Genomic DNA, 27,043 nt, shown 5'->3' on the forward strand with positions numbered 1-27,043 from the left:
CGGCGTTGGATCCTTTCTAAATAATTGCCACCTTTTAAAATTGAGGTTGAAAGAAGGAAGGCATAACGAAGCTCACACACACTCACGTGCGCGCGGGAAAAATCTTCTTGTGGCCCTTTTTTCCATCGAGTGGTAGTTTCCCACTGTCTCAGCCCATGGACAGCCTCTGAAAGTTGAACGTGATCATCGGGAAACGGTTGGAAGTGTGTTGAAAAAAGGGGTTTGCACGGCGACGGATCGGTGGTCGTGGGTTTCGAAGTATAGTGTTGTAAAAATGGCAAAATAAACCCGTGGAAGGGAAATGTTTCCCCAGACCGCAGGGAATGCCGTGTCGTACAATACCGCATCCAGCGTCATGCATGCGTGAAGGGTTTGTCCGCCACGGGGCGTTGGGTTTGGTGGAATTTTCATATTTTTACTGTACGCGGCTGCTTATGTGGCTGGGGCATGCATGTGTGTGTGTGTGATGGTGTATGCTGGCATTTCTTTCGAATAGTACCATTTTCCCCCGCTACATTACCGAAGCCAACCGACGTAAGCGGGCACAAGAAGTGGTTTTCATTGAAGGTACGCACCATCAGTATCATCACCAGCATCATCATCATCTTCATCATCTTCATCATCTTCATGAACATATTCCGATTTGCGAGTGTAGTATGCGAACCGTGGTATCTCGCGAAAGCGTACCGCGGGACGGTTCGATCCGTCGGAATCCGGCCAGACCTTCAATCGGGCAGCAAACCAACCCTCCTCGCCCTCTCTTCACACGCAACCCTTCCCCTTCTGTCAGCGCTGTGGCTTTCCCGGCGCGTGTGAACGTTCCATTTCGATGCCCTGCTTCGAATTCCGGACAATCGGATGAGTGGGTTGTGCGAGCGAACGCATCATTGCTACGGCGCTGCGTGTTGGCGTCACGACTCACGAGGAAGTTGGCGTATTGGCCTTTCGCCGAAAGTGACCTTGATCGCACCCGTTCCGGGTCGGATGAACCTTGCTGGGGGTGGTTGTGATAAGGGTCTCCGCAGCCGGCATATCATAGGGCTGGCCGTGAATCAACCAGGCGTCGCTGATATCATACGACATAAATAGGGAATTTGTTTAGCGCTAATGTTATATTTTATTTTATTTTATGTTACAAAATTTTAGTTTTTTAACACTTACAATTTTATTTTATTTTATTTTATTTTTAAATCAATTCATTGTGTTTTTTTTTGTTTGTTTTATCCATTAATTTATAAAATGTATTTAATATTAAAATGAATAGATACTTTCCTATACAATAAACATATTCCATCGAACAGATGGATGTTTACTGAAAATGTTCCTTCAAACAATAATGCAATGTAAGGTATCACGTGACAATAAACCAAAGTAACTTGTTTTTTATTTCTATCATTTTATCCATCACATCCAGATAACAACTTTCCTTGCACAAAGTTCTTATCACTTGGTGTGGATTATTATTAGAGCCCCGTTGGTGCCATGTCGGGAAGGGGAACGCTGACGTTAGTATGCTGCTTCCGTAAAGTGCGCTTGGGCGTAACAATTGGCATTCGTGCTGCATTGTGCCGGAAGTCTGACTAACAAACTTACGCGAACCGAGCGCTTTGAAGTCCGGGGCAAATTTATGTCGAGCATCACTCGCGAGGCACTTGTATGAATTGTTGAGATTTTTATTACCAAATGCTTTGCACTGTGAGTTTTCACTGGTGGCTAGGGTTTGAAAGGACGGGAAAAGGAAACCACCACGGAGTGTCGAGCACCCATTCATTGCAAACTCCAAAGCGAAAGGACGATCGATGCTTGCAAGTCCAAGTGCGGGTTGCACCTCTAAAAGAACGCAAACGTTAGTCCCAAGTAGTATGCTTCAAAAGCTCCCCATCTGAGTCGACATTCAACTAGCGCAGGTTCTGAAGCATTCGTTTCGCTTTCCTTTTCCCTCCGTTTGGAATATATTTGTGTATACGTTCTTTTATGCATGGCGGAACCGACCATTGGTACACCCTTCCTAATTTGTGCGGTGTGGCCAAAAGTGCTCGGTGCAGGAAAAAGGAAAACTCCCCCAGCGATCATCGGAGTTCCACCGCGCGCAACCATCCATGAACCATGGTTGGGTCCCTTCGGCTTAGTGGTGGCATTCATATTCACCTGAGAGAATTGTTTGCGCTTCGTTAGGAGTACGGCTATGAGTGGCAACCGCGCGTCGGGTCCACCGGGATTACACGGGAAGTGGTTTTATTATTATGTTTGCCTCCCCACCCGCCGTCAACATCGCGAGGGAGTTTAGTTGCGAAGGCGTTGAAAATGACGTCCAATTTTCAACCCAACGTCGGTGCTGCACAAAGCTCACCATGGCGTTCCGCTTCCCGTTCGGAGGCCATTTTCATAAAGTGACAAATACGCTGGGAAAGGGGGGAATTTTCTGCGCAAACCACTTTTTAGATGATCCACCATGTGTGGTTGGGAGCATAATGGTGGCGCGCGTTGTGTGCGGTAGGAAACCATACAATGCAATTGTACATGAAACAGCCGTTTGATTTTCCACATCAAGAAAGCTGCCGTCGTTCTGAACCAGCGACATTTCTTTCCGTTTTGATCGTTCGTTTAAAACTGTTTTCATCTTCAAACGAACAGGGTTGTAGTACTTTGAAATTTTTATACACATATTAATATTTATGGCGATTGCACGATTCGGGTCTCAGATTGTTTTACATATAAATTGGTCAAGGTCGTCTAAATCAAATTTGAACATTAGTTATGGGTAAGTTAAATGAAAATAAAAAAAGGTCACCTCGCTGTGAACTATATTCATAAAAATAGCATTCCATTCTGGCACTGTGTTGTTACCAATCAATATTTAATTGTGTTACTAACTGTATATTCTATTGGAACCCTTTTTAATTTAAATGCCGCTTCAACTTCGCGTGCCTCAAACATGAATCTGTTTTTAAAGCGAAAGTTCTCTTCTTGTCATTGAAAGTTGTAAATATAAAAATCTTATTTCAGATTTTTTTTCTCTCTTTTGCTCCATTCATTCTGGTCAATCACCTGACGCAAATATTTCACTCCACTCTGTAAAGAGGTTGCGTCTTGGTTTGGTGCTGTCTTGAAGTTTCTGTATATTAAACCAACCTTTTTCTCAACGCTCCGTGTACGAATGTACTTTTTCGCCAGATTCGAGCACGTCGACAAAACTTTGGCTAAAGTGGATAATTCTTTTTCGCTACGCCTTCTTTTGCTTGTTTTTACGCTTCTACTTCCTCCTATGGCAATCCTATCAGTAAGACAGCCATGTGTCAGCCTTTTGGCGTCACAGACAGCGAAGACACACTTTCGACGGTTTCCACTTATCATTTAATCTCGTCTGTCGCCAAAAAAAATACACAAGGGAGAAGTAAACGAAGCGAACAAGAAAACGAAACATGTTTATCGACTGGTATCGGACGATACCTCCGGCTCTAGCGTTCGGAGTAAGTAACTGAGCTGACCAAACGTGCGCTGCTCCCTCCGAACTTGGGCGGCTTGGCCAGACCAAGGAGTGAGTTAACGAAAAAGTCAAATGCATTTGCAGTGCAGTCGCCGTGTGCAGCAATTCGTTTCGGGTCGCTTCTGCACCGAATGACGGTTGGCTGAGGAGCGCTTTGTGTATTTGTCCGGCGTCGGTGGAAAAGTTCGTGAGTCCGCGCCATGTCGCTTGCTACGGAGGTGGGGCAGCGAAGAAGATACAATGTTCAGCAACGAAAAACTAATGGTAAATTTTTCTCCCTTCTCGTTTTTCTCCCATTACAGAACAGCAGTGATATTAGTTCTAGTGAAAAATCACGTCGTGCCCTGGTCAAGGAGAAGAAGAACTCGAAGCGGGCGAAGAATGGTAAGTCGGTACTTTGCTCAACTATTCCTCCAGCTCGATGAAACTTTTCGTTACAACTGTGGCCCCCCCGGGTGGTGGTGGTGGTGTTTCAATGGTGTTTCGGAAAATTGTTATCAATTCGAGGTGGTGGGCGGGCGGCGAGTTGGTTTGCGAGCGATTGCACGACAAATTACGGTCCAACATCTTTCGCTGACCGCGGAAACCCTTGCCCACGTTCTGTCGGGTTGTTTATGACATTTTGTTTCTAAATCGCACGGAGAAAGCAGCTAGCGAACTTTTACGACTTCAACCCTCGGAGGAGGAAGCGTCGCCAGAATGACGCTAATAGACCAGTTGCAGTTTTCACTCCGGGCACGCGCGTGTCGGGCGGAAAGATCGATGGTCGATTATGCCCGGTACATGGTGTGGGTGTAGCACTCTTTCCGATCTACCTCGGACATCCATCTCCCGGTGCTGGTCTTTCAGACCATGTTTTCAAATACTTGGTTTGGCAGCGGGGGGAAAGGAAATGGGTTCCCTATTAGGCTTTGGGTCGGTCCGGGGCGGCTTTGGACTTCAAACGCGGCACATAAATCAAAATCCGACCCCGATGTCGATCCGACCTGGATGTGGCCGTTTGTGGGTCTGGACAGGATCGACAAATGACCATCGGGAGGCGGGAATTGTCTCGAACGGAAACGGCTCAAAGGCATCGGAAGCGTTGCCAGGGCGTTGCAAACTGCGCCCGGTGGGATTATTTATCTTAGAAAGACGGTTCGAAAGCTTGCTGAACGCACCGTGGTGCGTTTGAAATCAGTCTGATGGACATTTAGTAAAATTATGTTCTAACGAATTTTATTTTACAGCAATTGATAATTTTGGAATATGTTTGATATTGAGTTTCGCTTTTATTCTACTCACTTACTTTTTAAATACCATTCCTCACGTAGTTTCTCTTAAAAAAATTACCTTTTTGAGTTTCATAAATATGAATTCAAATGAGTTACTCAAGGTTGACTTTTATTGATATGCATTTCACTTTCCATCACGTGTCCCAACGTGTGCTGGTTTCAGGTATTACAGACAGATCCTTTTCTATGTCAGTAGACTGTTGCATTACGTTGCATCAAGGGCTTCAACCCAGGTTAAAGTGTTAGTTTAAGATAATTTGAGGGCACACATTGCACACATGGTTCGATCAAGGAGCTCTAGCCCTTCGCTTTACAGCTGTTTCGGCTCTTCCACCTTGTGGTCGGTTGCCAGAATTCGTTACAAGATAAAAAGGCAGCCGACGAGGAAGGCCCACTCCCGAACAGCTGTCCTCCAAACCGGCACGGCATGTGGCCTAAAGGTTTTCTGTATCCGCATGGTCCAGGTTTCCCAGAGTTTCGGGCACGGATTTTCTCATACTTTGTTTGCTCAAGCTTCGTCTGGTGGTGAGGTTCCGATGTGACGGAATGTTTCCAGCGGAAGTGAACCCCGAATGAATGAAGGAAGGGCGCAGGAAACATGCGAAACGCAAGGGGCAAAAAAGGAGCCGGAAGGGAATCAAATCACAGCGGGCGAAAAAGGGCGTACCGGGTGAGATTATGAACGGAGGATTTTCAACTTCCGGTCAGCGCAGTTGATTGTAATACTTCCGGCCGTATCTTTCGCCATTAATTAAACGGTTCCCTTTTCGATCGAGCCGTTTCGTGAACGTTTTTTCACGGCCATTTTTCACATTTGAACGCCCAGCCACGTCAACACGCCAGCCAGCGAACCGACAGGAAGTTAATGTACCGGCGGAAATATCCACCCTAATGATGGTGTGATGCAAAAAAAAACAAAAAAAAAAAAACAATCTTTTCAGGATTTCCCTTTCGCTTGGATTTTTATACTCATTTTAGGTTACATCCCGCACGTTTTTAGTAACGGATTTCTGTTTTTATTATTTCTTCTCACGGTACCACGAATCGATGCTCGGGGAGCGCTTGGTGCGGGGAAAAGGCTGTGCCGTGAGCAGAAGCAATCATCAAACGATTGGCCGGAGGCGATGAAATGAAATGAAAATAACATTTTTAATAACGCAGCGAAAGGTCAGGCGGCCAGCTTTTTGTTCTGGTCCACCCTCCCGGGACCGGTCGAGGTCCTGCCGCATCGGCCGTCTCGTGTCGAGGCAACGTTTTAATGCTCGTGGAAGCTTAAGGCTAGAACGGTGGGAAGTAAACGGTCGGAAGGACGTTCTCCCAAAGGAAAGAATCAAGAGAGAGAGGAAAAAATGATCATTTTCCTACCGAGCGAATTTCACGCAATGATGTTCCCATGCCCTTTGCCGTCTTTCTTTTGCGGTTCATCCGACGATTCGGTATGGTTGAACTTATGGTTCTTGCTTTAAAAGGTTCTCCTTCGTTGGTGGATGTTTTTTTTTTCATCAGACAATATTAGAGTTGTGTAAATCGGATTCAGATTCATGAATCTGAATGAATCTCTGCCTTATAAGGGATTCATGAATCTTTCGCCGCGAGATTCATGAATCCCAAAGACACACCAAATGATGTAAAGTCACCAACCAAAAGTCGGTTGAGGGACCACCTTTTTTTTTTTTTTTTTGGTCTCATTGTCCACGCCTATGACAGAATCGGGGAGATTCATGACAGAACCATGAAAGATTCATGAAGATTCATTAAGGTTTCGAAAAATTCATTAAGCTTTGAATATTCGAATCCGCAAAGATTCATGAATCCATCTGAATGAATCTTAGGTAAAAGATTCATATGAATGAATCTCGCCAAAAGATTCATTAAGCACAACACTAGACAATATCCTTTCGGGATTTTCGATCCGTTTTTCGTACCCGCCTCAATGTTAGTTGATCCAAAGAAAAGGGACATCATTACTAGGAGATGCAAGCCACGGAAAAATTCGTTCAGAATAAAACGGGGTTTGTTTTCTTCTTTTGCTTTCGTTCGATTGAACGGATTACGTATGCGATGTGGGAAGAAACTGAGGCCAAGCGTGAGGTCCCACGGATCCTTTTTCTCTCGAAGAAAGCTCGTTCGCTTGGTGGACGTTTTCCCCCTTTTCTATTCCATCTAATATTCTATCCCATTCATGACGTTCCGTAAAACCCGCCCGTAAGCCCAAATGGTCCAGAAGGAAAGCAAATGGCCGCACAACAACGTTGGGAAGCGATTTTCGGTAAATAATATTTATTGCCGATTTGAACGGAAAGCATTGCGCGCATCGGGGGACACGGACGACCGTGTTCGACGGATGGACCTGCCACTGCTGACACACCGTTTTAGGTGTGCGGGTGTGTGGGTAGGGAATAAATTGACCCTGAAAATAATGCCCAGCACCCAAAAGAACCAGGTGGTCACAGCACTGACAGAGTAGGGCAGAAAAAAGCTCTACATAAATCGTAAAAATAAAGCGAGCAGAGAGCGAGAGGTGGGAGAAAACCGAATGCCTTTCTTCATCGGTCACGTGCCCTTTTGCTCGGTCTGGTGCGGTCTCCTGGCAAACGCGGAGGTCGATTGGAAGCCACCGGGAGGATACATTATTATGCAAATTTAGCCATTCGTTTAGGCCATCGATCATCGTCTCCGTTCACTGGGTTCCATTTGATAGTGGCGTAGTTTTTTTTTTTACAGTCACACAAACCACTCCCTCGATTGTTTCAATTTTCCGTTCCGTTGGCGCCCATCCTTTCGCCCGAAGCGACCGGTTTTCTTTCCAACCAGAGAAAACATTCAACAAATATGGACCTAAAACTCCTAAACTTCATCATACTAAAAAGCCAGCTCAAAATCGTCTCACTTGCATCTGAAATGGTTGCATTCTCCCTCCACGGGCGCCTGAAGTTATGCAATGTCTTGTTGACGAATAGAGTTCAACTTTCGTGCATCTCAATTGCATCGCAACAACGATTCTTCGGCGAATGGCAATCATCTGCAAGCTGGTTCGGCTGCTGCATGGAATACATTTCATACCTCCTGCTGACGGTTGGAACCGACGATGAGAAAGTGATTGGCATACGAGCAACCATCCTCCCCCCCACTTGACTGATTGAGTCCTTCGAGTGAGAAAAAGAGGAACTCTTCGCTCGCGAATGGTTCCAATCGGAACGAAAACTGTTTTGTTTTCCACTGCATTTGTCCGAACCCGACACGTCCATCACGCCCGGAAGGGGTTTTTTTCCGGACGGTTTTGGTTTTCGGGTCGTTCATCATCCGACTGGCAGGGTTCCGATGGATGATGAAATAGAAATAGCACTCGAAAGTGGTTGTTGGAAGCTCGCATTGTTGGAACGTTCGATTGGGCGAGCAGTTGAACGACAAAACTATTGTATCGGTTCCTGCTTGCTACCGACCACTCGCCGTTCGTTGACCGAGTTCGGGAAATAGGAAAAAAATGCGGCGAAAAGCTACTCTGTGACAGACGCTGCTAAGCCGGCAACAATGTGCCAACTGCCAGAACCAATCGGTGTCAGTGCCAATGCGTCGTTGGCGTCCCAAACCAGGGCGTTTGACTAATTAGCCAAACGGGTCGGCTCTCGTCCCGTCGACCGCAAGCCGTCGCCACAGAATCGGATGCGATAAGGAGCAACCGTACACCCGGACCGAGCTTACCCAGCAAAGAAGAAAATTCAATTCCAACCCGCCCGACATTGCTGGCTCCGGTCCAGCCAACTAACGATCGCTGTGCCAACCCGGGGTCGCTAAATGATTTTCCCAGCTCGGGCTCAAGGGTCCTGGCGATGGGCACGCTTTTCCACCGCGAGCGAAGGGAGAGTGTGTGTGGAACGGCGTCTGGAACAAATTAAAAAGAGTTTAAAAATTAATTTGTTTCTTTCGTTCCATTTTACAACCGGCGGGTGTGGGCCTGAAGTTTGACCTTCTTTCCGGCGGCCGCGGTTTGAAGCACGAATGCGCGCGGTGGGATGGCCGGACGCCGCACTAATGATGCTGCGTGCTTTTCTTTTTCTCCGAGGAGGTTCTATTCGCTACCTTTGTGCGTCCTTTTGCCGGGTAACATTGACATTCCGACGCGGTGCAGTTCGTGCAAGCGTTGCATTTGCACGACAGCGCCCGTGGGTTGCTTGGTTTTAGCCCGGGGACGAACCGGGACCGACGGGCGGAAGCTGTCATTAATTTAACCCGATTTCCTTTGGACGTCATTGGCCCACACACACGCAAGGAAAGGTACACGAACCGGCCAGTTGAAAGGTTGACGGATGGTAAAAATGCTACAATGTTGCGAAAGGGCTAACCGTGGAGTGCCATAGAAAAATTACACATCCTTTCGGGAAAGCAGTACCATGCATAGCTCTGAAGTTTCATGCATGCAACAAATGTACACGAATCGGAAACATTCCCGCACGGTGCATTGTGCTCTTAACTAATGTGCCATTTGCTCGGTGTGGGTTGTTTTTCCTCACCGATTGTATTTTCATCCTCCGCCGGCTGACGTTTGTTTCCGGTTGGCGCCAATCTAAAAGAAATGGTGAGTTGGAGGAACTTGCGAATGGAATTAAGTGTTCCTGCACGACAAGTTGCGAACACGGAATACTTTCCTAGTTTGCAGGGTTATTATGGAAAAGTAGAACGAAAGTACGAACGAAAATTAAGAGTAATTAAGAGTTTATAAATCCAAAAATTTTAAATTGCGTTTTTGTATACACTTTTTGTTTCGTTGGTACTTTAATTTCTTAAATCATAATTATTTTGTATCCTTTGAAAATGGTTTCAAAATGATCAAACTATATTTTAGTTCTCAGAGAAGGAATCTTCCAAAACTACATTAAAAATTTGCACAGAAAATACATCTGTTTTTTTTTTTCGACAAGTTCCCAATTAGGGTATAATAAAACTCAATATTTTGTAGGTGATTGTTAGTAATTTTTAGATTTTTTGTAATAACTACTCCTTAAGTTATGCAATTTGGTGAACAGGCACCTTTGCTACAAAACTCAATTTTTCGATTTTATCAAACTTGCAATCTGTTTCTTTTCCGCACTAACCTTGTTTCTACTACTTTACGATTCTTTGCAGATAAAAAGGAGAAATCGAAAGGAAAGCTCGAGAAGCGCGATGCCGAAGCCAAGTCTCCACCGAACGTGAAATGTGTCCTCGTCGGCGATGGAGCAGTTGGCAAGACGAATCTGATCGTGTCCTACATACAGGATCGGTTTATACACGAGTATGTGCCGACTGCGTTCGACAAATACAACGGTAAGCGAGATCCTTCATTTTCTTTACCCCTTAAGTATTTTATTGTAATTTACCGGAAACAGCTAGTTTTAAATGCTGTAGAAATGAGGTTCGCATCACGAATCGAAAGCTTCATCTGTACCGAAGGGTTACGTGGCAAATGAACCGTCATCCTACTTTCCATTCGCCAACGGGTAGATATTACTAATTCTCTTGAATCGGTGGCAGCTTTATCCTTTCCCCTCGTTGATACCGGAAGCTTCTGCCGGAAGCTATTTACACACCACTCCAACGCACGGATGCACCTAGAAAGCCCATTACTTTGCATCATCACTACCGCTTGACCGCTTGCCTCGTGCGGAACTGAACGGAACATCCTGTGTATCACTCCTGGCACAAAAGGAGCCGTGGTCGTAGTTGTCCCTAAATCACAAACTCAGCACTTGCACAGTGGTCGCTCCAGGATGCCGGAGAATAAAGTTTGTCCGAGGCTTCTGAGGGGAGCTGCTGGGTGAGGGAAGGAAAAGAAACATCCTGGCCAGACTTTTTGCCCCCGCTCCACATCCCACCACCGTGATGAAAAGTAGGAGTTACTTGTTCTCGGGAAAATTCATGGCATTTAGCGTACCACGAAATGGGAACTTCCCGTTTGCCTGGAGAGTTTAGAAAAAAAATGTTGTAAAGAAGGAAAGAATTAACTATCTCGCTGCTATACAGGAGGTTCTTTCTTTTTTTTTTACAAGAAACCTGGGAGGACATTTCCACCGGTTGGCCAAAGATGGTGGGGAAGGAGGGTGAAGGGTGTAAAAGTGCGAGCCAAATGAAATGCCCTTTTCATGCAAACTTCTGGCAGCGAACAAGATGGTGGTACAGTAAATATGGTGTGCATGTGTGCTTTTGTGAGTGTATGGGGAAGCTTTTCATGCTGGATTCCACATTTTCCCCGTGGTTTCCTTGAGATAGCGACGCGTCCGGAACGAACGCATCGGATGCATCCACATTTTATGCTCTTCTGTCCATGGTCTGCCCTAGAATCGTACGCTAGAAATCTGCTCCATTATGCTCGCCCCAATCTTCCCGCATTTCCCGGGTTCGGTGCAGTTTTTTTCACCGTTGTCCTCCCATTCTACTGTAATGTAATGCCTTTCACACACCTTGCCGCAATGGGGAGGGCGCGTTTATGAGCCAAACGACGGCGATAAATTTTATTACATAAGCTTTTTATTATTTTCCCTTCGGGCGGCCGCCGTTGGAACTGCTTTTTTCTGTTTTCGCTTTTGTATGCTGTTGTCGCCACCAGCTATTACTACACACACACACACACACACCCTGAAGGTTGGGACTTTTTTCGCTTGTAATTTGTAGCCCACCAACGAGGCCTGGCGGGTAAAAGTTTCGATGTATGGGAAAAGTATGGCAAATGTCAAGCGAGCTCCGACCGTTCCGAAAAAACAAAATGGTTAACAAATAGCACAAACCGTGTGCATATTGAATTTATCCAGGTCAATCGTTGCATCAACGCTGGTGAAATGGCACTTTGATCATACGACACGGCCGGGATTGGGAAGTAGCGCGATTTTTATTGCTGGGTAAATTTTTAATTTGCGAAATGAGCTTCCTTGATAATCGTTTTTTATATTTCCCGTCCCGTCGTTCGCATGTGTGACGGTTGTTTTTTGCTGTTGCAATTTAAATTTAACCGCTAAAGCCCTTTGATTTTACACGGAACCGGAATCGTTCACTTTCGTGCTTGTACTTACCTCCTTCGTTCCATCATTCGTCCTGTTTTGTTAAGGTTTTTTTGCCGATCCGTTAGCACATTGACATCAGTTTCGCGCCAAAGCCGGCGGGCGCGCCACAAAGTCTCATCCGCCCAACACCGGGAGGACATGCACGCACTCACACACACACGCGCATCCCATTGAGCAGCGCGGTCTTAACGGGTAAAACCCGACCGTGGTGACGTGGCGTGAAGTTGGTGCACGTGCCACTACAACATGGAACAGCCATAAATATTCATAACGCAGCCGTTGCACTTTCCGTCCGTAGGCTTGTTGCAGCAGCAACATTAAACGAGGCCGAGTGCCGGCCGCCATCTTCCCCAACACCCACCCCCAGCCGTCGACGTCTCACCCATCGAAGGTGTGGGAAGGCGTGGTAATGCACGCATGAGAATGTTACCTGTTGTAATATTCGTTGTTTATTTTTTGTTGCCCTCCCCTCAACATCCATTCGACGCTTGCCGCTTTTCGATTTTATTAACATGTCGAATGTTGGGTGCACGCTTGGTTCATTATTATCGTAATGCAAAAATGAAGATGGCTCTTGTGGAAGTGATCTCCCTTCGAAAACATCATCGTTACCAACGTCGGTTGGTGGGTGGCTGGGTGTACCATTTCCCGCCGGTGCTACGATGTAACCTCTTCAGAAACAGGAGTTGTTATATTATGTTCGTTCCCGTTTTCCTGCCCCGTCCCCCAAACCATGTTAGTTTAATTAACGCATCCTTTCCTAAACAACCGGTTGAGAGATCGAGAAAGGAAGGATCGGGCGAGGCTTTGCAAAAAGTGTACGCTTTTTCATATCTCGCTTTCTCTTGTCAACGCTCGGATCATGATATTAATTATTCAGGCATTTCACGCTCTAGATAGTGGAATTATGAAATTGATGGCGTACGCAATAGAAAGGCTTTGTCTTTGTGTATGATTCAGATAATATGAATGGATCTATCTACATCAATAACTGTAACACGACTTCTCTTAATTAGCGAGCAACGCGGCGTTATTGTCGTTTGTTGGTTATAAAGGCTGCTACTTTCAAGTGAGTACAAGAGTGACAAAAGGAACATGGACTAAACTATACAATGGCTCAAATGCAGATAAACTAAAAACAAACGGAATATAATAAATTTGCAACAATTTTGATAGGTAGCTTGTTAATGAAATCATTTTCAGATGTTGTTAATTTATAACGAAGAAATAGTTTTTTAATTAATATTTTTCAAAATAAATCAAAATTTGCGTATTGTTTCGGACCTCTTAATTAGGTGCATTTAATTTTCTCTTTCATCTTAGTTTTCTTTAGTTTAGGAACAAAATGTTCGAAATTATTTAAACTGCAAACAGAACAGTTTTGTTGATAAATTTATGGCAGAAATTTTTATTCCTCTGAATTTTGCCGCATCCATTCTCCATCTCACGGTTGTAATCTAAAGTTTTACGAACAAGTTTTTTTTACTGTAAAGAGTAATTACTATCAAAGTCGCTTTGATGGGCTCACTCGCGTTTTCCGACCGGTAACTAGCGATGCAAACTTTTCTTTCACTCGAAACGGATGGGAATGCGACAACGACCGGCAGCCGTTGAAGGTGAAGCTTTTCATTTATACTTCATCAAGAATTTCACGATGAAAACTAAAATTGCTAGCTAAGACTATCGGTAACCGTGGTACACATCTCGTTCACATCGTGCGCTCCGTAGTCCTTACAGCTGGCGAGGTTGGGATCCGGTGTTGTATGCACGTTGGTATGTAGGGAATTTCGCTCTCTCAAAATTCGACAGTATTTCCAAACAAACGTCATCCATTTCAGGGGAAGACTCTTGGCCAGGATGTGTCTTACTGCCAGTACAATTACAGATAATGACAACAGATCCACCCACGCAGCTGCCAACAGCTTGCTGCAGCGTCAAGAACCTCAGAGACTAGTTGAGACTGGTGTCTTTGGTCTGCTAGTTTTCCGGCCGCTACTTCCACTCGATGAATATTAACAAATGTCAACCGAATGCGATTGTATGTTCCGTCAATGAAAAGCACGCCATACGTCCCTGCACTCGCCACTTGGGAACCACTTTCCTCCAGCATGTGGTCGGTGTGCATATCGCAAATTGTTCAAATATTTGTGCGTTACCGTAGGGACGCCTACAACCTTCCCGGTATGACGACGGTTTTCTAAACTCGCTTTCCTTGGTGACGTTTTTCGCCTGGCGGTAGAAACCCGCGATCCTTCGGTGACGTGGATTCAAACAATTTTACGAGCAAAACAAAAAACCCGTCCATCCTTGCTCTCGATGTTCTCCTCCATCGAAGGAGGCTGTTCGGTCCGGAAGTGGAGCGTGCAAAGCGGGTAGTCGCTTCACGCAGCTCGTGGCTATACATCCACATCCTTGAGCTGAATACTGATGCAACCAGCTCGCCAGCACCCCGCGGGTCGTGCGCGTGCTATGGAATCCTTTCTGCTGCGAACGTATCGTCACACCCTGGTAACGACTGGTTTGCCATTGATAAGGCCACCGAAACGTGATGTATATTATTCGGCGGAAAACTCCTATCCAAACACCGGTTCGTCGACGCAGCTGCACGTGACGAAGCCGACGGTCAATGGGTAGGATGGCAGGGGGGGCAGGTTTTGGAAAGTAGTTTGCGTGGTGGGCAGCTGCCAAGCGCCGAGCAAGGACTTCCAGCTGGCCGCGACCAAGCAAGAGCTAGCTGAAAAGGACATTTATACTTTTCATTCTTGTTACACAGTTGATAAAGTACGTTATTCATTTCTTTGACAGGCTCTGCCCTGTACTCGTTCGATAAAACATGATTTTCTTCGTTGCGTATATCTCGCGGCTTTTACTATGTGTAGAAAAAAAGCGTCGATTTCAGTTTTTTTTAGTTACATTTTTTATCCACACTTTCGAAGATGAATTTCATCGCTACTCTTTTGAACGGCGTCTCGTAAAGGCTTGCGCGTGTTTTCCATTATGTTTGAGCCACGCCAAGGATCCTGGGTTTGAGATTGGAGGAAAAACGAAATTAATCAGTGATCACATCAGCGTCAAGTTAATTCCACATCACGCACGCACATCGGCCGATACCGAGAAAAATGTTACCCTCGCGATGAAATGAAATGTAAATATTGAAAGTTGATAAAAGAAAAACTCCCGCACTCACGTACTTCCTTGGTCGGACATGTTTTCACAAACGGCTTTTTGAAGAGTATGTTTGAATTTTGCACGCACAAGGAGAGAGAGAGAGAGTAAAGATTTATTGAACTTCCGTTTATTTATTTCCATTTGGAGTTCTTCCTTTCCATCCCGGGTGGCAATAGTCATATTTTGTCGATAAGCATTTCGCAAGGGGTTGGATTTTCGCCGAACTCGTGCACCCCGGCGCACGAAACATAGGCAAATGTGTATGCGTGCGTGACTGGAAGTGGATTTAAAATTATCAAGATTTATCGAGACAGACAGCATCATTGGTGACGCATACTCTCGAAAGGAATCGGAAGCCAACAGATACGCAAACATCAAACCAAATCCACGCCCGCCAGCGTCGAGCCATTTATCGTGCTGGCTAATGTTCGGTGTTGGTTTTGTTTGGATTTCCCCGTTCGTTTCGCCCGTACGCAGATAAGTTTTCCCCGCCATTCGTTGCCTCGGTTCGGTGGGCTCATTTTCTACCCACGTCACGTTGGCCGTTATCGATAAGAAGACGCCCGTTTGATGTCGAAGGGAAAACAACCACACCTTCCAGACCCGTTCGAAACGATGGCGAAAGGAAGGTAAATTCCGTGGGCTAAACCGAAAACAAAAACCGAACCGAGCGGACAAGATGTATCGATAAGCGGCACGGCACGGCGAAGATTAAGACAGATGGCTTTAGGAAAGGTGAGTGGATGTGTGTCTGTGTGGGTGTCCCATCGTTGGGAGGAACATGGAGGCTTGACGGTCACTGCGGTGTTTGTTTGCGACGCGATGTTGTGATGTTGTGGTCATTCAAGCCAGAAGTAATTGAAACGTTCTTTCATGTTTCGCTCGACCGAAGTCTGTTTTCTACGGCGCGCGCCGTGAGATGATGCCGCGGGAATGGTTGTGGGTGGGCCGACGGGATGAAAGTTGGTCATCGAGTGAAGCGAAAAAAAAAGAAAAGGAAAGGTAATACAGATTCGTGGCTATCGATAAACGGCTGGTTGGAATGTAAGGTATTTGTTTTTTTGTTTTGTTTTGATGTTTGTATTACGGTCCATAATCTTCTGCCTCGGATTAATGGTCAGATTGGCTGCGTTGGCAGGAAACACCGGTCCAGCAGGGACAGCTAGAGCCTCGCCCACGCTGCCGCCTTTTGGTTGGATGATTTTTTGTTCAATTACCTCCCGTCCCGCTTAGAACTTCGGTACCAACGAGCTCGTTGGGAATCGTTTTCGTCAATTTGCTTCCGGAACGGAACCAGCTGACGGTCGGAAAATATGCCAGCATTCTCCCGTGCGACGTTCTCGGCCCATCGTTGGGCGATATTTTATCGACCGTTCGAAACTGTCGCGATAAGTGGAAGAGCGATATGCTCCGGTGGGGTTCAGTGCCGCAAAGCGAGATGAATGGAAGTTATTAGGCTTTGACGTCGTTTTTTCGTTGAACTTAGAAAGGCGAAGAAAAGAGGGTACATCTGTTGAATGGTAGGTAAAGTTTTAGTCCTTCTTTATATATGCTGTGTGTTTGTAAAACCTAGAATCACTCTCTTTTGAAACTAGAACATAATTAAAATTAAGATATTTTCCGACGTTAGAAGACATTCACAAACGTCAGCATAAAAGAAGGAGCTAAACATAAAGAAACATCAGTTCAAAAGAAATACCTTTGCCATTTACAAATCTAGAGTATCAACGAGTAAAGTTGATCTCATTGTGCGATAACTTTCCTTCATAGTGCCAGCAAAGTTTACAAATTCCTCGAAACATGAGCTTTGTTAGTGGTGAGTAGACACAAGCATTTAGTTTAGATGAATGGTAGCTTTGTTCGAAATTTCTTGACCTTTTGCTGAAGTGGCGTCGTGAAAAGTTTGTGTAAATGTCAAATAATACCGTTCACTACTCATTTTCACTTTGAAGCAACAGTTTATGATGTTTTTCCAAATCATCATGAACATTTGCACACAAGTATACGAAATATTGTGATTTGTTACACTTATGATAAGTGATTTGCAAACAAAATTCGAGATCTTAGGTTGAAATAAATTAAGCAACTGTTTATTGCAATTTGATGCTTTATCAGAGAGTAATTTTTGGAATAAATGCCTTGCAAAATGCTTTCTTAAACAGATCAAACATGCACACTAACCGGATTGACCATTTCGTTCCAGCATTTTGTATCCAACGTGGTAATTTCATTTCGTGCAATCAATTTGCATCGGTCCACCCGTTCATGCAGATGGGCTCCAGGTGAAATTGTTTCTCGATGGAAAGACATCAGAAGAATGGTCATAGTTGGATACGGATCCGACGGGATTCGGGATGGTTGGAGGATGGCAATCATTGCAATCGTTTGGTCAAAATAATTCAATATCTATTTCGTCCGCAAAACGTGCCATGCCGTGCCGTTGCGGTATGCTGACCGAAGAACCGGACTCTCAAAGGGGGTTCAAGTCGTTCGATCGATTCGAGCGCGCGGGTGCTTTCCAAGAACCTGACCCGCTGGAGTTTCGAACCTTCTCGCATCGGGCGGGAAAACGGGTCGACCCCACGCGGTGTACTTCAGGTAATTGCATCGGACAAATAACCGCATCGCTGCCGATGCAACCGCAGCGGATCGATTCGATGGTGCACCGTAAGGCGATAGTGCAGAAGAACCCTGTTCCCGTTGTTGCATACACGGAATAAACAGCTCGAATGGCCTCCTCTCGGACAGGCGACGAGGTCAGCCGGGTTCAGATTTCATCGTCCCGGTATGCGTATTGCAGCACGCCGAATGCACACACCTTCCGAGTGGATTATGTACGCCATCGGTGACGAGACTGCGCTTCTTGCCACGTTCGTTGGCTCGGGAAGGTAGAAAATTTTCATAATTAAGATATCAACGATCGACTGCGACGTGAGCTGGTTTTATGCATACGGTTTTATCGGGTAATAAAATATCCCTCCACCGTTTCCTCTGGGGTGGCTCTAAGTTACCCTTCGCTCGGAAAGCGTTCGTTTAAGCATCAATTTGGCCTTTTGAGGTGGTAGGTTTTCCCTCCCTCTTTCTCGTTTCTTCCTCCATTTTATGATTACCTGTTTTTTTACGTTCCCCTTTCTCTAGAATACTGTTTTTGGGTTTTGTGTCCCTGTTGAGCTTCGATTTTTCGACCACCTCCAGCTAAACGACGCTCGTTTATCCGAACACTATCCACCTACGCTCGTTTAGCTGCGGGTTTTTGAAACAGATAAAAAATAAGTCAAACGCATACACACATACACACACAGACCGCCAGCAAACCCTTAGCCAACTGACGCAGAACCACGGCGAGATCGTTGCAGTGTTGCACGTTAAAGCGCTTATCTTAACATGGTCGCGGTGTCTTTTTTCGCTCTTCTTTCGTTTTAGTCGTTGACAAAAGGGAAACTAGCTCACGATACACTTTTCCCATGCAGCCGACGACGGCGAGTCTGGTGCACGTTCGGGGTCGGATCCCACGCAATTCACATATATTATGTTTTTTTTTATTTTGGTGGTTGCTTACTGGTTTAATTATTTTTTCCTCCATGTTATCTTTCTTACTCTCCACTAAAATTAAAATTAATTTTAACGAGAAAAATCGAGATACTCCTTTGTAGTTTTCATAGTATGATCTTATTATAAAAAGTTCAATAACTTGCAAACTGATGTGTATATTTTCTGTTATTTTCATTATTTGTAGACAAATATAAACTTCTGTTGGGTAATCCTTTTGAAAAACCAAATAATATTCATATCTTTCTGAAGAGTTTGCCTCTTTGATTTTTTTTGTGTTCTTTCTCTCCACAAATTTTATTACCATATTGTTCACCACCTCTAAAGAGCTCATCTGCATTATCACGAACTGCTATATCGTCCCTTTACTAACTTTCTAATCGATTCATCTGCCGCATATGGTGCGGACGTGTTCGTTTCGTAGACTTTTAGGATAGTTCCCCGAAAAAAGAAAAGATCGCCCTCTAATCATCGACACTGCACATCGACGGAACGAAGTGGGAATAAGAACACGAAAACGTTTAAAAGCGAACCCTGCGAGAACAAAAAAACCACCTTTCCCCAAAATCCTAACGATGTCACCTGCGGCCCGAAATGACCGAACCGTCACATCGTTTCCTTCCCGGAACTCACCGGGCCCGAAAGGTCACAATCCGAAGGGAGGGAACAATCACACCGGATTCTGTTCGATCAAAGTTTGGTCGGATCGTTATTTAGATTAAAATATGGATTGCGTCATGAAGTGTCCTCTGCCGTAGGAAGGTGGGAATGAGAGGTGGTAGGAGCGATAGGAATCACACCACAGAGGGTTGCATCGACCGGGTGTGGGCGTTTGTACTGCCTTTTATTTTGCTTCTACCCGTTTTTCCGGTGCGCTCCAGGGGACGGCTTGATCGTTCTCCCATGTGTCGGTCATTTTTATGAACCGTTCCGATAATTGGAAATAAATTTTAAACTTGATCTGATAAGGTCCGGGACGGAAAAAGAGACGTTCACCGGGGGGAAAAAAACCCCAACAGGGAAACAAAACTCTACCGAAACACACACATAGTTCGGATAGTGCCACTAATTGGACGCAAGTTCTGAGACGAAAAGCAAACAAAAAGTTTCATCCTTTCGCTCCGAGCTGTATGTTTTCCCCTAGTATGTGTTGTTGTGTTTTGGCTTTCGTCCACCACAAGAATGTCCGATTTTCCAACCTCAGGCATGCTGGGCTTTCATCTTCTTCTGGCCCGTAAGCTTGGCTGGAAAGCATAGTTCCGTTGTTTGCGTCCACTCGAGAAGGTCTCGAGTGGTGGTTCCACTCGAATCCGGAGCGAGCGCGCAGCGAGTCGGTCCACTCGAGCGTCATCGAGGCTCGGGTAAGAAATATCTTCATCCTCGTGGGATGGCGCTAAGATTTCCCTTGCGGTTAGGACCTCGGGCGGTTGGACAAGTGCTTGAATTGATGAGCACGAGATGCCTCGAAGAACCGGAAGCACAGTGTTGTTGGTAGTTTGTGCTCCGCAAACCTTATCACCCGCTTGGTGAGCTCACGAAAGGTTCAATCTTTACACTTATCCCATCTTTAGCGAAGCGTATCTTACCGTCTTCCAACATACACACACACAGATACACACATGTCCCACACAAAATGACTTTTTCTTGTGCACTACATTTTCATTACATTACACTTGAACGTCTCGTTCCCTCTTCGCTCTTTCCAGTGGACGTCAGCGTCGATGGGCGGCCGATCGGCGTTACGCTGTGCGATACGGCGGGCCAGGACGCGCTGGACACGCTGCGGCAGCTTTGCTATCCCGGCTCGGACGTGATCCTGCTCTGCTTTTGCGTCGTCACGCCGGAGAGCTTCCGGTCGCTCGCCACCAAGTGGGAGCCGGAGATCAGCAAGCTGAAGGGCGTCTCGGTGGTGCTGGTCGGCACGCAGTCCGATTTGCGCAACGATCCGGATACGATTGCCAAGCTACAGGTAGGTCGTCGATGAACACTGGCGGTAATCGGCTAGCACTTTGGTTAGGGAGTTTAAAAAATTAGTTGATAATATTAAATATGGTTAGTTTCTTCTCTAGTAAGTATATGAATGTTATTGTTTCTTTTATTATCATCACTTTTGAAGCTTAATATTTTGGATTATTTAAATCGTCAGACTTTTCAATTACATATTTTATTCTATTGCCATCTTGAAATGAGAAAAAGTTTTTGATAAATCTTTGCCAATAACATGAGAATTGATACATGGTAAAGACTACTATTTAAGTTTATGGAAATTTTAGTTTGCTGACTTATTCGGAATTCATTACTTTGATTCCAACTGTTTTTTTGCTTTAAAAATATGTAGATGGTGGGCGTAACAAGATCCTATTAATTTCTCTCTACCGTAAATTTTGATTTATCTAGTTTCAAATATTATTGCTGAATGTATGTTGTGAATAATGTAGAAAAATATAAAAATTGATGTTTAAAGTTTATTATAGAGTATAAGTATTTTGATCCAAACTTTACCTTTAAACATCGCAGTCATATGATTTTTAACTCTTGGTTATTTGTTCTAGCGGGTCTTGCGCATTGCTAATGTTACGAATGGAAAAACAAGGTGCAAATATTAAGTGAATTAAATTACTTATCTAAAAAATGTACATTTAGAATACGTTTGCAAATTGGTGTTGTACCTGCGTTGAGAAATTAACTTTACAAATTAGGGTTGCTCAAATTAAAAACAAGTTTCATTGTAATAATAAGTTTAGGAAAAAATCCTGTAGTGAAAGTTGTTGTTGTTGAAACAAAAGCTGTACTATAAACGTTCCTTTTTTCCCGTCTCCCTCTCGCAGGCCCGAGGAGAAAAACCGATTCCGGTTTCGTCTGCATGGGACTTTGCCCGCAAGATTGGCGCCAAATACGTCGAAACGTCGTCGCACAAGAAGGTAAGAGTCGTTCTAATAGCTGTCGCCGTAAATCTTCGTTTTGCATGCGCCTGAAGCGGTCGGAGTTGGTTCGTGTGTTTGTGGAATAGAATAAGAGGAAAAAACCGTTGGGATGGAGACCCCGGACAAACCGTCAGCTAGCTCGCAAATCAAGGTCCGTTTCGGGTTATGCCTTGGGCACTTTATTTTCGGCCTAGCGTGTGTAGGAAAGCAAAGCTGTTGACGGAGAAATAAATCGTCCACGGGTAGCACGTTTCTACCAGCGTTTTACTAAGCTAATGCGACCACTGTTAAGCTGGTTTTGCGGGGCGGGTGGAAGCGACCTCCGTCCAGCGTGAAAAAGACACGTGCCCTCCAGAAGGCTGCCGATCCGGAAGAAGGAAGCGGCTAAGAAATAAATCATGTTGGTGCTCCACGCGGACCGTGGCGTATTCGGCGTCGGCAGACCAGCTGCTTGTTTCGGACACAATCGAGTGTATTAACCCATCAGCCAACCGGTTTTCGGCTCGTCGTGCTTGTCCGTCCGGGTCCGAGCGTAATGAACTCCGGTGGAGAATTTTTGGGAAGGTCACACCCGGTCTGGTGGCACACTCAAGTGTGTCTTTTTACCAATTTGATAGCGTTTTTTTGTGGTCTGTTGGTCCTGCCACCTGTACAAGGTTTCACGCGTCATGCTTCGGTCGTGGTTTGGTTTCAAAGGTTCGCCAGGAGGTCGAGGGAAAGGAAACCGTCCAGCACCATGCCGGAACCTCCCTGCTTTGGCGGTATGGTTTACTCAATTCGGCTACCGGGTAAGGCAGGACAAACAAGTTGTCAACAAACCGCCACCCAAAGCCAACACCGGACAACGTTGGTTTCGCTTGTTTGTCGTGACGAATCATCAACGCGCGGGTTCTCCTTCTGGACCCACGCTGTTCCTGGTGGAACTTGGGCTTCCCGTTTGTCGGAAGTGCGTGGGCCCTGGGAATTACGAACCGCTGACAGTCGATGCCACCGTTACCGGAGCGCCTAGCGACCGACGTCGTCGTGTTTTTCCCGTGTTGGCGTGATAATGTTCGTGTTGCTTCGCCCCGTTTTGGTTTGGGACCTTGTTTTTGGGGTTCCGCAAGGCTGAAAGCTTCCGACTCCCCAAGCGGTTCCGGGGGATAGTGATTCGCCCTGGGTTGACAACTTCGTATGGTGCAGTTCCCACGGGTCCGAAAGAGAAGCGGAGTGGGTCGGGTGTGTTTGTTGTTTGTTCGCTTTCGAATCAATCCTGGCTTGTTTACTTCACTGCGATGTAATATCTTCATTTCCCCTTGCTTCCCGAGAAGATATATGGAGGTAATTTTTCATGTTAACTTTCGTGACACACTCACGTCTTTTCCAGTGAAGTGGCATGCAGCTTTTTTGACTTAGGCCAACTGCACTAAAATTGGATACCACAAATCTAGTATTTAGAGTGAACTCCAGTCTGTTCTACTTCTTATAATTTATTCTGTTGTTATAAAGTTATTTCAACGCGTGGAACTTTTAGTTATCTTTAGTTTACAAACGCTTTCTGAACCTAAAACATGTACTTGTAAACTCTATTTCCTTGGCAGCGTAAAAGGTTTCCTTAGCGCAACTATGGTAAACGCTGAACTTCCAGGGTTGGTTATTTATTGCGTTGCTCCGCACTTTTGGATTTTGCCAATCAATCGTTTCTTTTTTGTGTTTGTTTTGTTAATAGAATTATGCTACACGTGATCAAATTTGAAGTGATTTGTTTTTTTTTTGAGTTTTAGATTTTGGAGAGTTCGAGATTCATTGAAGCGAAATTGTCCTTGCTTCAGAAAGCAGCGTGAAACATCGCTAAGAAACATTCGGCTCTATGCAACTAAGATGGTTGAAAGTTAGCAACGGATGAAAGTTGCTATCATTTATTTTCGGGTTTACAAAGATGTTTATAAAATATGTTTGTTGATAAACGTCCCATTAGCTATTGTTATGATAGTCTCTAGATAGTAAACGAAATAAAGAGTATCGGAACACATTCTAGTTCCCATATGCCCATATGCTTCCACACTTGAAACCAATTTCAAAGAAACTCTGAAATAACCAACGTATTCTTTCTTCATCCCCAGGAGCGCATCAAGGAGGTGTTCGACACGGCCATCTGGGACGCGCTGCAATCGCAGGAGTACAACAAACAGAAACGACCCCTCTGGAGACGGCTGTGCTGCTGCTGACCTTGCGAACCGGCAGGCGGCATTATGCCGAAGTATCAATCCCTGGCAACATAAGACTGTCAACTGCTGCTTCACGCGCCCACGAGATGTGAGCTGGGCTCACTAGTGACTAGTGAGTGGCGGGCGGTAGGAGAAGTAGCGTCCAACGAAAGGCGAACGTGCGACCGAACGAAACCTGACCGTGTACACACATCACGACAATGAATAGCTTTGTTAGTAGCTTTAGACGAGCGGTTTGCTTCTAGCGCCGCAGTTTGTACAGTAACATATAGGAACCCCCTACGCGATCAAGGAGCAGTGAGGGGGAATCGAAAGACAGAACAGTGAGATGGAATAGATCTAACGAAGCCTGCCCTCGATCGTTTTGACGGTCGAAGGAGGTACGATTACATTTGCTAGTATTATCGTGTGTTTTGTTAATTGTGTTACCCGCCAGAGAAACAAGATAATTAGGCGTGACTAAGCTTTAGGGAAAAAACATGTGGAAGCATAAGAATGCAAGAGCGTTACTTAAAATTTTGTTTCCTCCATATAATATTTTATGAATTTTCTCAGAGATTCTAGGCGACGGTCTGTGTGTGTGGGCGAATATTGAATTGTAATATTTGTAGACAAAACGTCACTGATGTATTTTTTTTCGTAGCAAGAGCTATCGCACACATAACATAAGAGATATATTAAATCCATTTGTTGAAGGATTAACCGACGTGTGGGGGAAAGGAAGAGAATAGATGATAGAGTTATTGCAATCGATTGAAGACAGATAGTGTACCTACCCAAATTGTACTGTCAACACTGATTAAATAGGCAGTTCAACATAACGAAAGATACCCCCGTGTTGCATGAGAATGCGTGTCGATTCCCATCCTTCCGGAAGTCCATAGTATCACAACGCTTTACCATAAGATCCACCCCAACAGGCATGGGCACGATATCCGTATTCCGTTCGTTTTCGCTGGAAAACTTGTAATGGCGTCGGTTTCAGACGGTTGAAATGACGGCCACACTTACCGGCGTGCGAGGCGGTGCTCGTTTGCATATCCCCCACGGTAGATTTGTCACGATGTTAATGGTCCGATATTGAGTGCTCCGGATGCCCACCGCGTCCATTACTCCTTCGTCGGTCGCACAATAGGCGCATCGGTTTCGTAACCATTCCAACCCGGGTTCCGGCACACTCGAAAGGCACATCTCCAAGTATCGATTACCGGAACGGGGCCAAACAATACTACTCCATCGGGAAGTTTCGCAACCCCGTGTCCCACATCGTCCTCCCAACCGTCCTCCGGTTCGTCTTCCTTCCGGTAAACAATGTGGAAAAGGCCGTAGATACGTTTGCGTGCAACGAAACTGTCACCAATTCTCAGCCCGCTGTGGATGGTGTCCTCCTTGGCGCACCACTTCTAAACCACAACAGCCCACTCCCACCCCCCGCCCCTATGGGAAAGGCCCATCGGGGTCGAATGGGGTCGGTTCGATTGCAAGCCTAATGGTGTGCTCGCCCGGAGACAGTGGGAGAGAACGCAAGGAACTCGACGAATCCTCGGCGGCTCGGAATCGATCTCATTTGCATTTGCATTTACCGGTCGTCACCGAAAGCCGAACGTCAGCGACACCCGGTTCACAGCCGAGTGGGGGGTTCGAGATAAAACCGGGAACCCAATCCACATCGAAGCTTTTGTGCAACTTCCGTTTGCGTTTGGATTGCGGTTGGCGCAAGCGGGGTGGAAGCACGAAGGCGGTCGGTTCGGGGTTCGAACCGGCACGATTAAACAAGCGAACCACGGAAGCGTGTGCGGAACACAAGGAACTTGGGAACAATTCACCGGTACGACAGCTGTCATTTCGTCCCATTTTCGAGACCATCATACGGCGCGTCCCTCCCGTCCTTCGTGCTTGCTGTCCCGTGTCCGTTTTGGATTCACGATACTTAACACACTCACCCTCCCTTAGTCCTCGCTTACCCATCGTGCGGGGGTGGAAAAGTCAATAAAGTAGCAAGCTGAAAATTGAGTTTGCTGCCAGCTCGGTCGGGGGTGTGAGACCGGGAGCATTTGACGCTGGCGAAGTTTCCCAAGTTGTGTCACTTGTGCCGCTTTCTAGCGCCTAACCGGCCTTAAATAAGACACGCAAACATGCGCTATTGGAACAAGTTTCCACGGCGAAGCGAAAATGAACCGAAGAAAAAAGAACAAACCTCGATCGTCTGAAGGACGTAGAAGTTGGAAAGCTGTTATCTCGAATTGGAAGGACGCGAAGATAAAAAGAAAAACAAAGCGAGCCGAACCCGAACTGGACACGACGGAGTGTAGCGTGGCTCTAGCCACCGGTCAGCTTCGTGACCGGGCAGTGGAAACATTGAAAACTGTTTGGAAAAGTGGCAAGAACACAAAAACCAATACCAAGCTGGCGAGGAAAAAGCGTACCAAACGGTTCCCGTCCATTCGAGATTCGCGAATCAGATATTGCTGGGCGGGAGGAAAGGGAACGATTGTGGCCGCGCTGTGGACCCACTCCCCTTTCCCACCCGGGAACCGTTCCAGGATGTCTCAGAATAAAATTAAACCACGTGCAGCATACGACCCGTGCGCCAGAGGACGACATTTCTTTCGTCGCTCTGTACTCCACAACCATTTCCCGGTTCCCTGGCCGGTTGCGGCGAGGGAAAACAAAGGGCAACTAACACCCACACTCACACGTGCACGGTACACGGTGAAGATAATTGTAGCCCCGCCGAGGGTTTGAGGCTACTTTGTTAGCTACTTCTCGTTTGCGGATGGAAAACGGACGAACACGGATTGGTTCCCATTGTCCCCCGGTGCGAGACGGCAGAAGTTGGCGCTGTATGGTGAGCTCATTTGTCCAACTTGTACGCCTGAAAAGAAGCACAGCTGCGCCCATCCCGTTCGACGGTTGACCATCGCTTTTTGCACTCCATGCCAGAGAGGACGATTTTTTCAACTTTTTTTTTCCTGTCATCTTCTATCACCCTGCTTAAGTTCTTCCTTCACACTTCAGAGTGGAAAACGGAAAACATGAAAAGAAAAATCTAACACATCCCCATGCGTTCCCCAGGCCGGGCAAGTTAAATTTCCCGGAATCATTCACACGGTTTGTCACGAACAGCAGCCTCCAAAGTGTCGTGTCAGCTGGAAACGGTTGAATGAAGCCGGTGGGAATGAATTGATCACATTCTTTTATCGGTGGCAGCGGGGGGATGGCATTGTGGGGAAAATCGACAAGGCAAAAAAAAAGAAATACAACAGTGAAAACTCTAACCGGGTGCTTTTGACGTCTTTATTCAGCCAAACTTAAGGGCGTGGGGGTGGCAGGTTGCGGCATTGGATCGTGCAAAATCCGGCACCGGCGAGAGGACAAATTCACTCAATTTAGCCATCAA

General features: G+C 45.8%; 1 protein-coding gene across 1 annotated transcript in view; it reads left to right on the top strand.

Moving 5' to 3' along the window:
• The window catches only part of LOC131272408 (uncharacterized), a 35,562-nt gene extending 11,134 nt beyond the window's left edge, over positions 1-24,428 (top strand). Inside the window, exons 2-6 of the mRNA XM_058274133.1 lie at positions 3,790-3,871; positions 9,886-10,065; positions 20,219-20,481; positions 21,341-21,433; positions 23,539-24,428. Of these exons, the coding sequence (XP_058130116.1) occupies positions 3,790-3,871; positions 9,886-10,065; positions 20,219-20,481; positions 21,341-21,433; positions 23,539-23,643 (723 nt within the window). The 3' untranslated portion in view covers positions 23,644-24,428. The remainder of the gene's footprint in view (positions 1-3,789; positions 3,872-9,885; positions 10,066-20,218; positions 20,482-21,340; positions 21,434-23,538) is intronic.
• The last annotated feature ends 2,615 nt before the right edge of the window (positions 24,429-27,043 follow it).

The sequence above is a fragment of the Anopheles coustani genome, chromosome 3 (assembly GCF_943734705.1).
Source record: "Anopheles coustani chromosome 3, idAnoCousDA_361_x.2, whole genome shotgun sequence".
In the NCBI taxonomy this organism is placed as follows: domain Eukaryota; kingdom Metazoa; phylum Arthropoda; class Insecta; order Diptera; family Culicidae; genus Anopheles; species Anopheles coustani.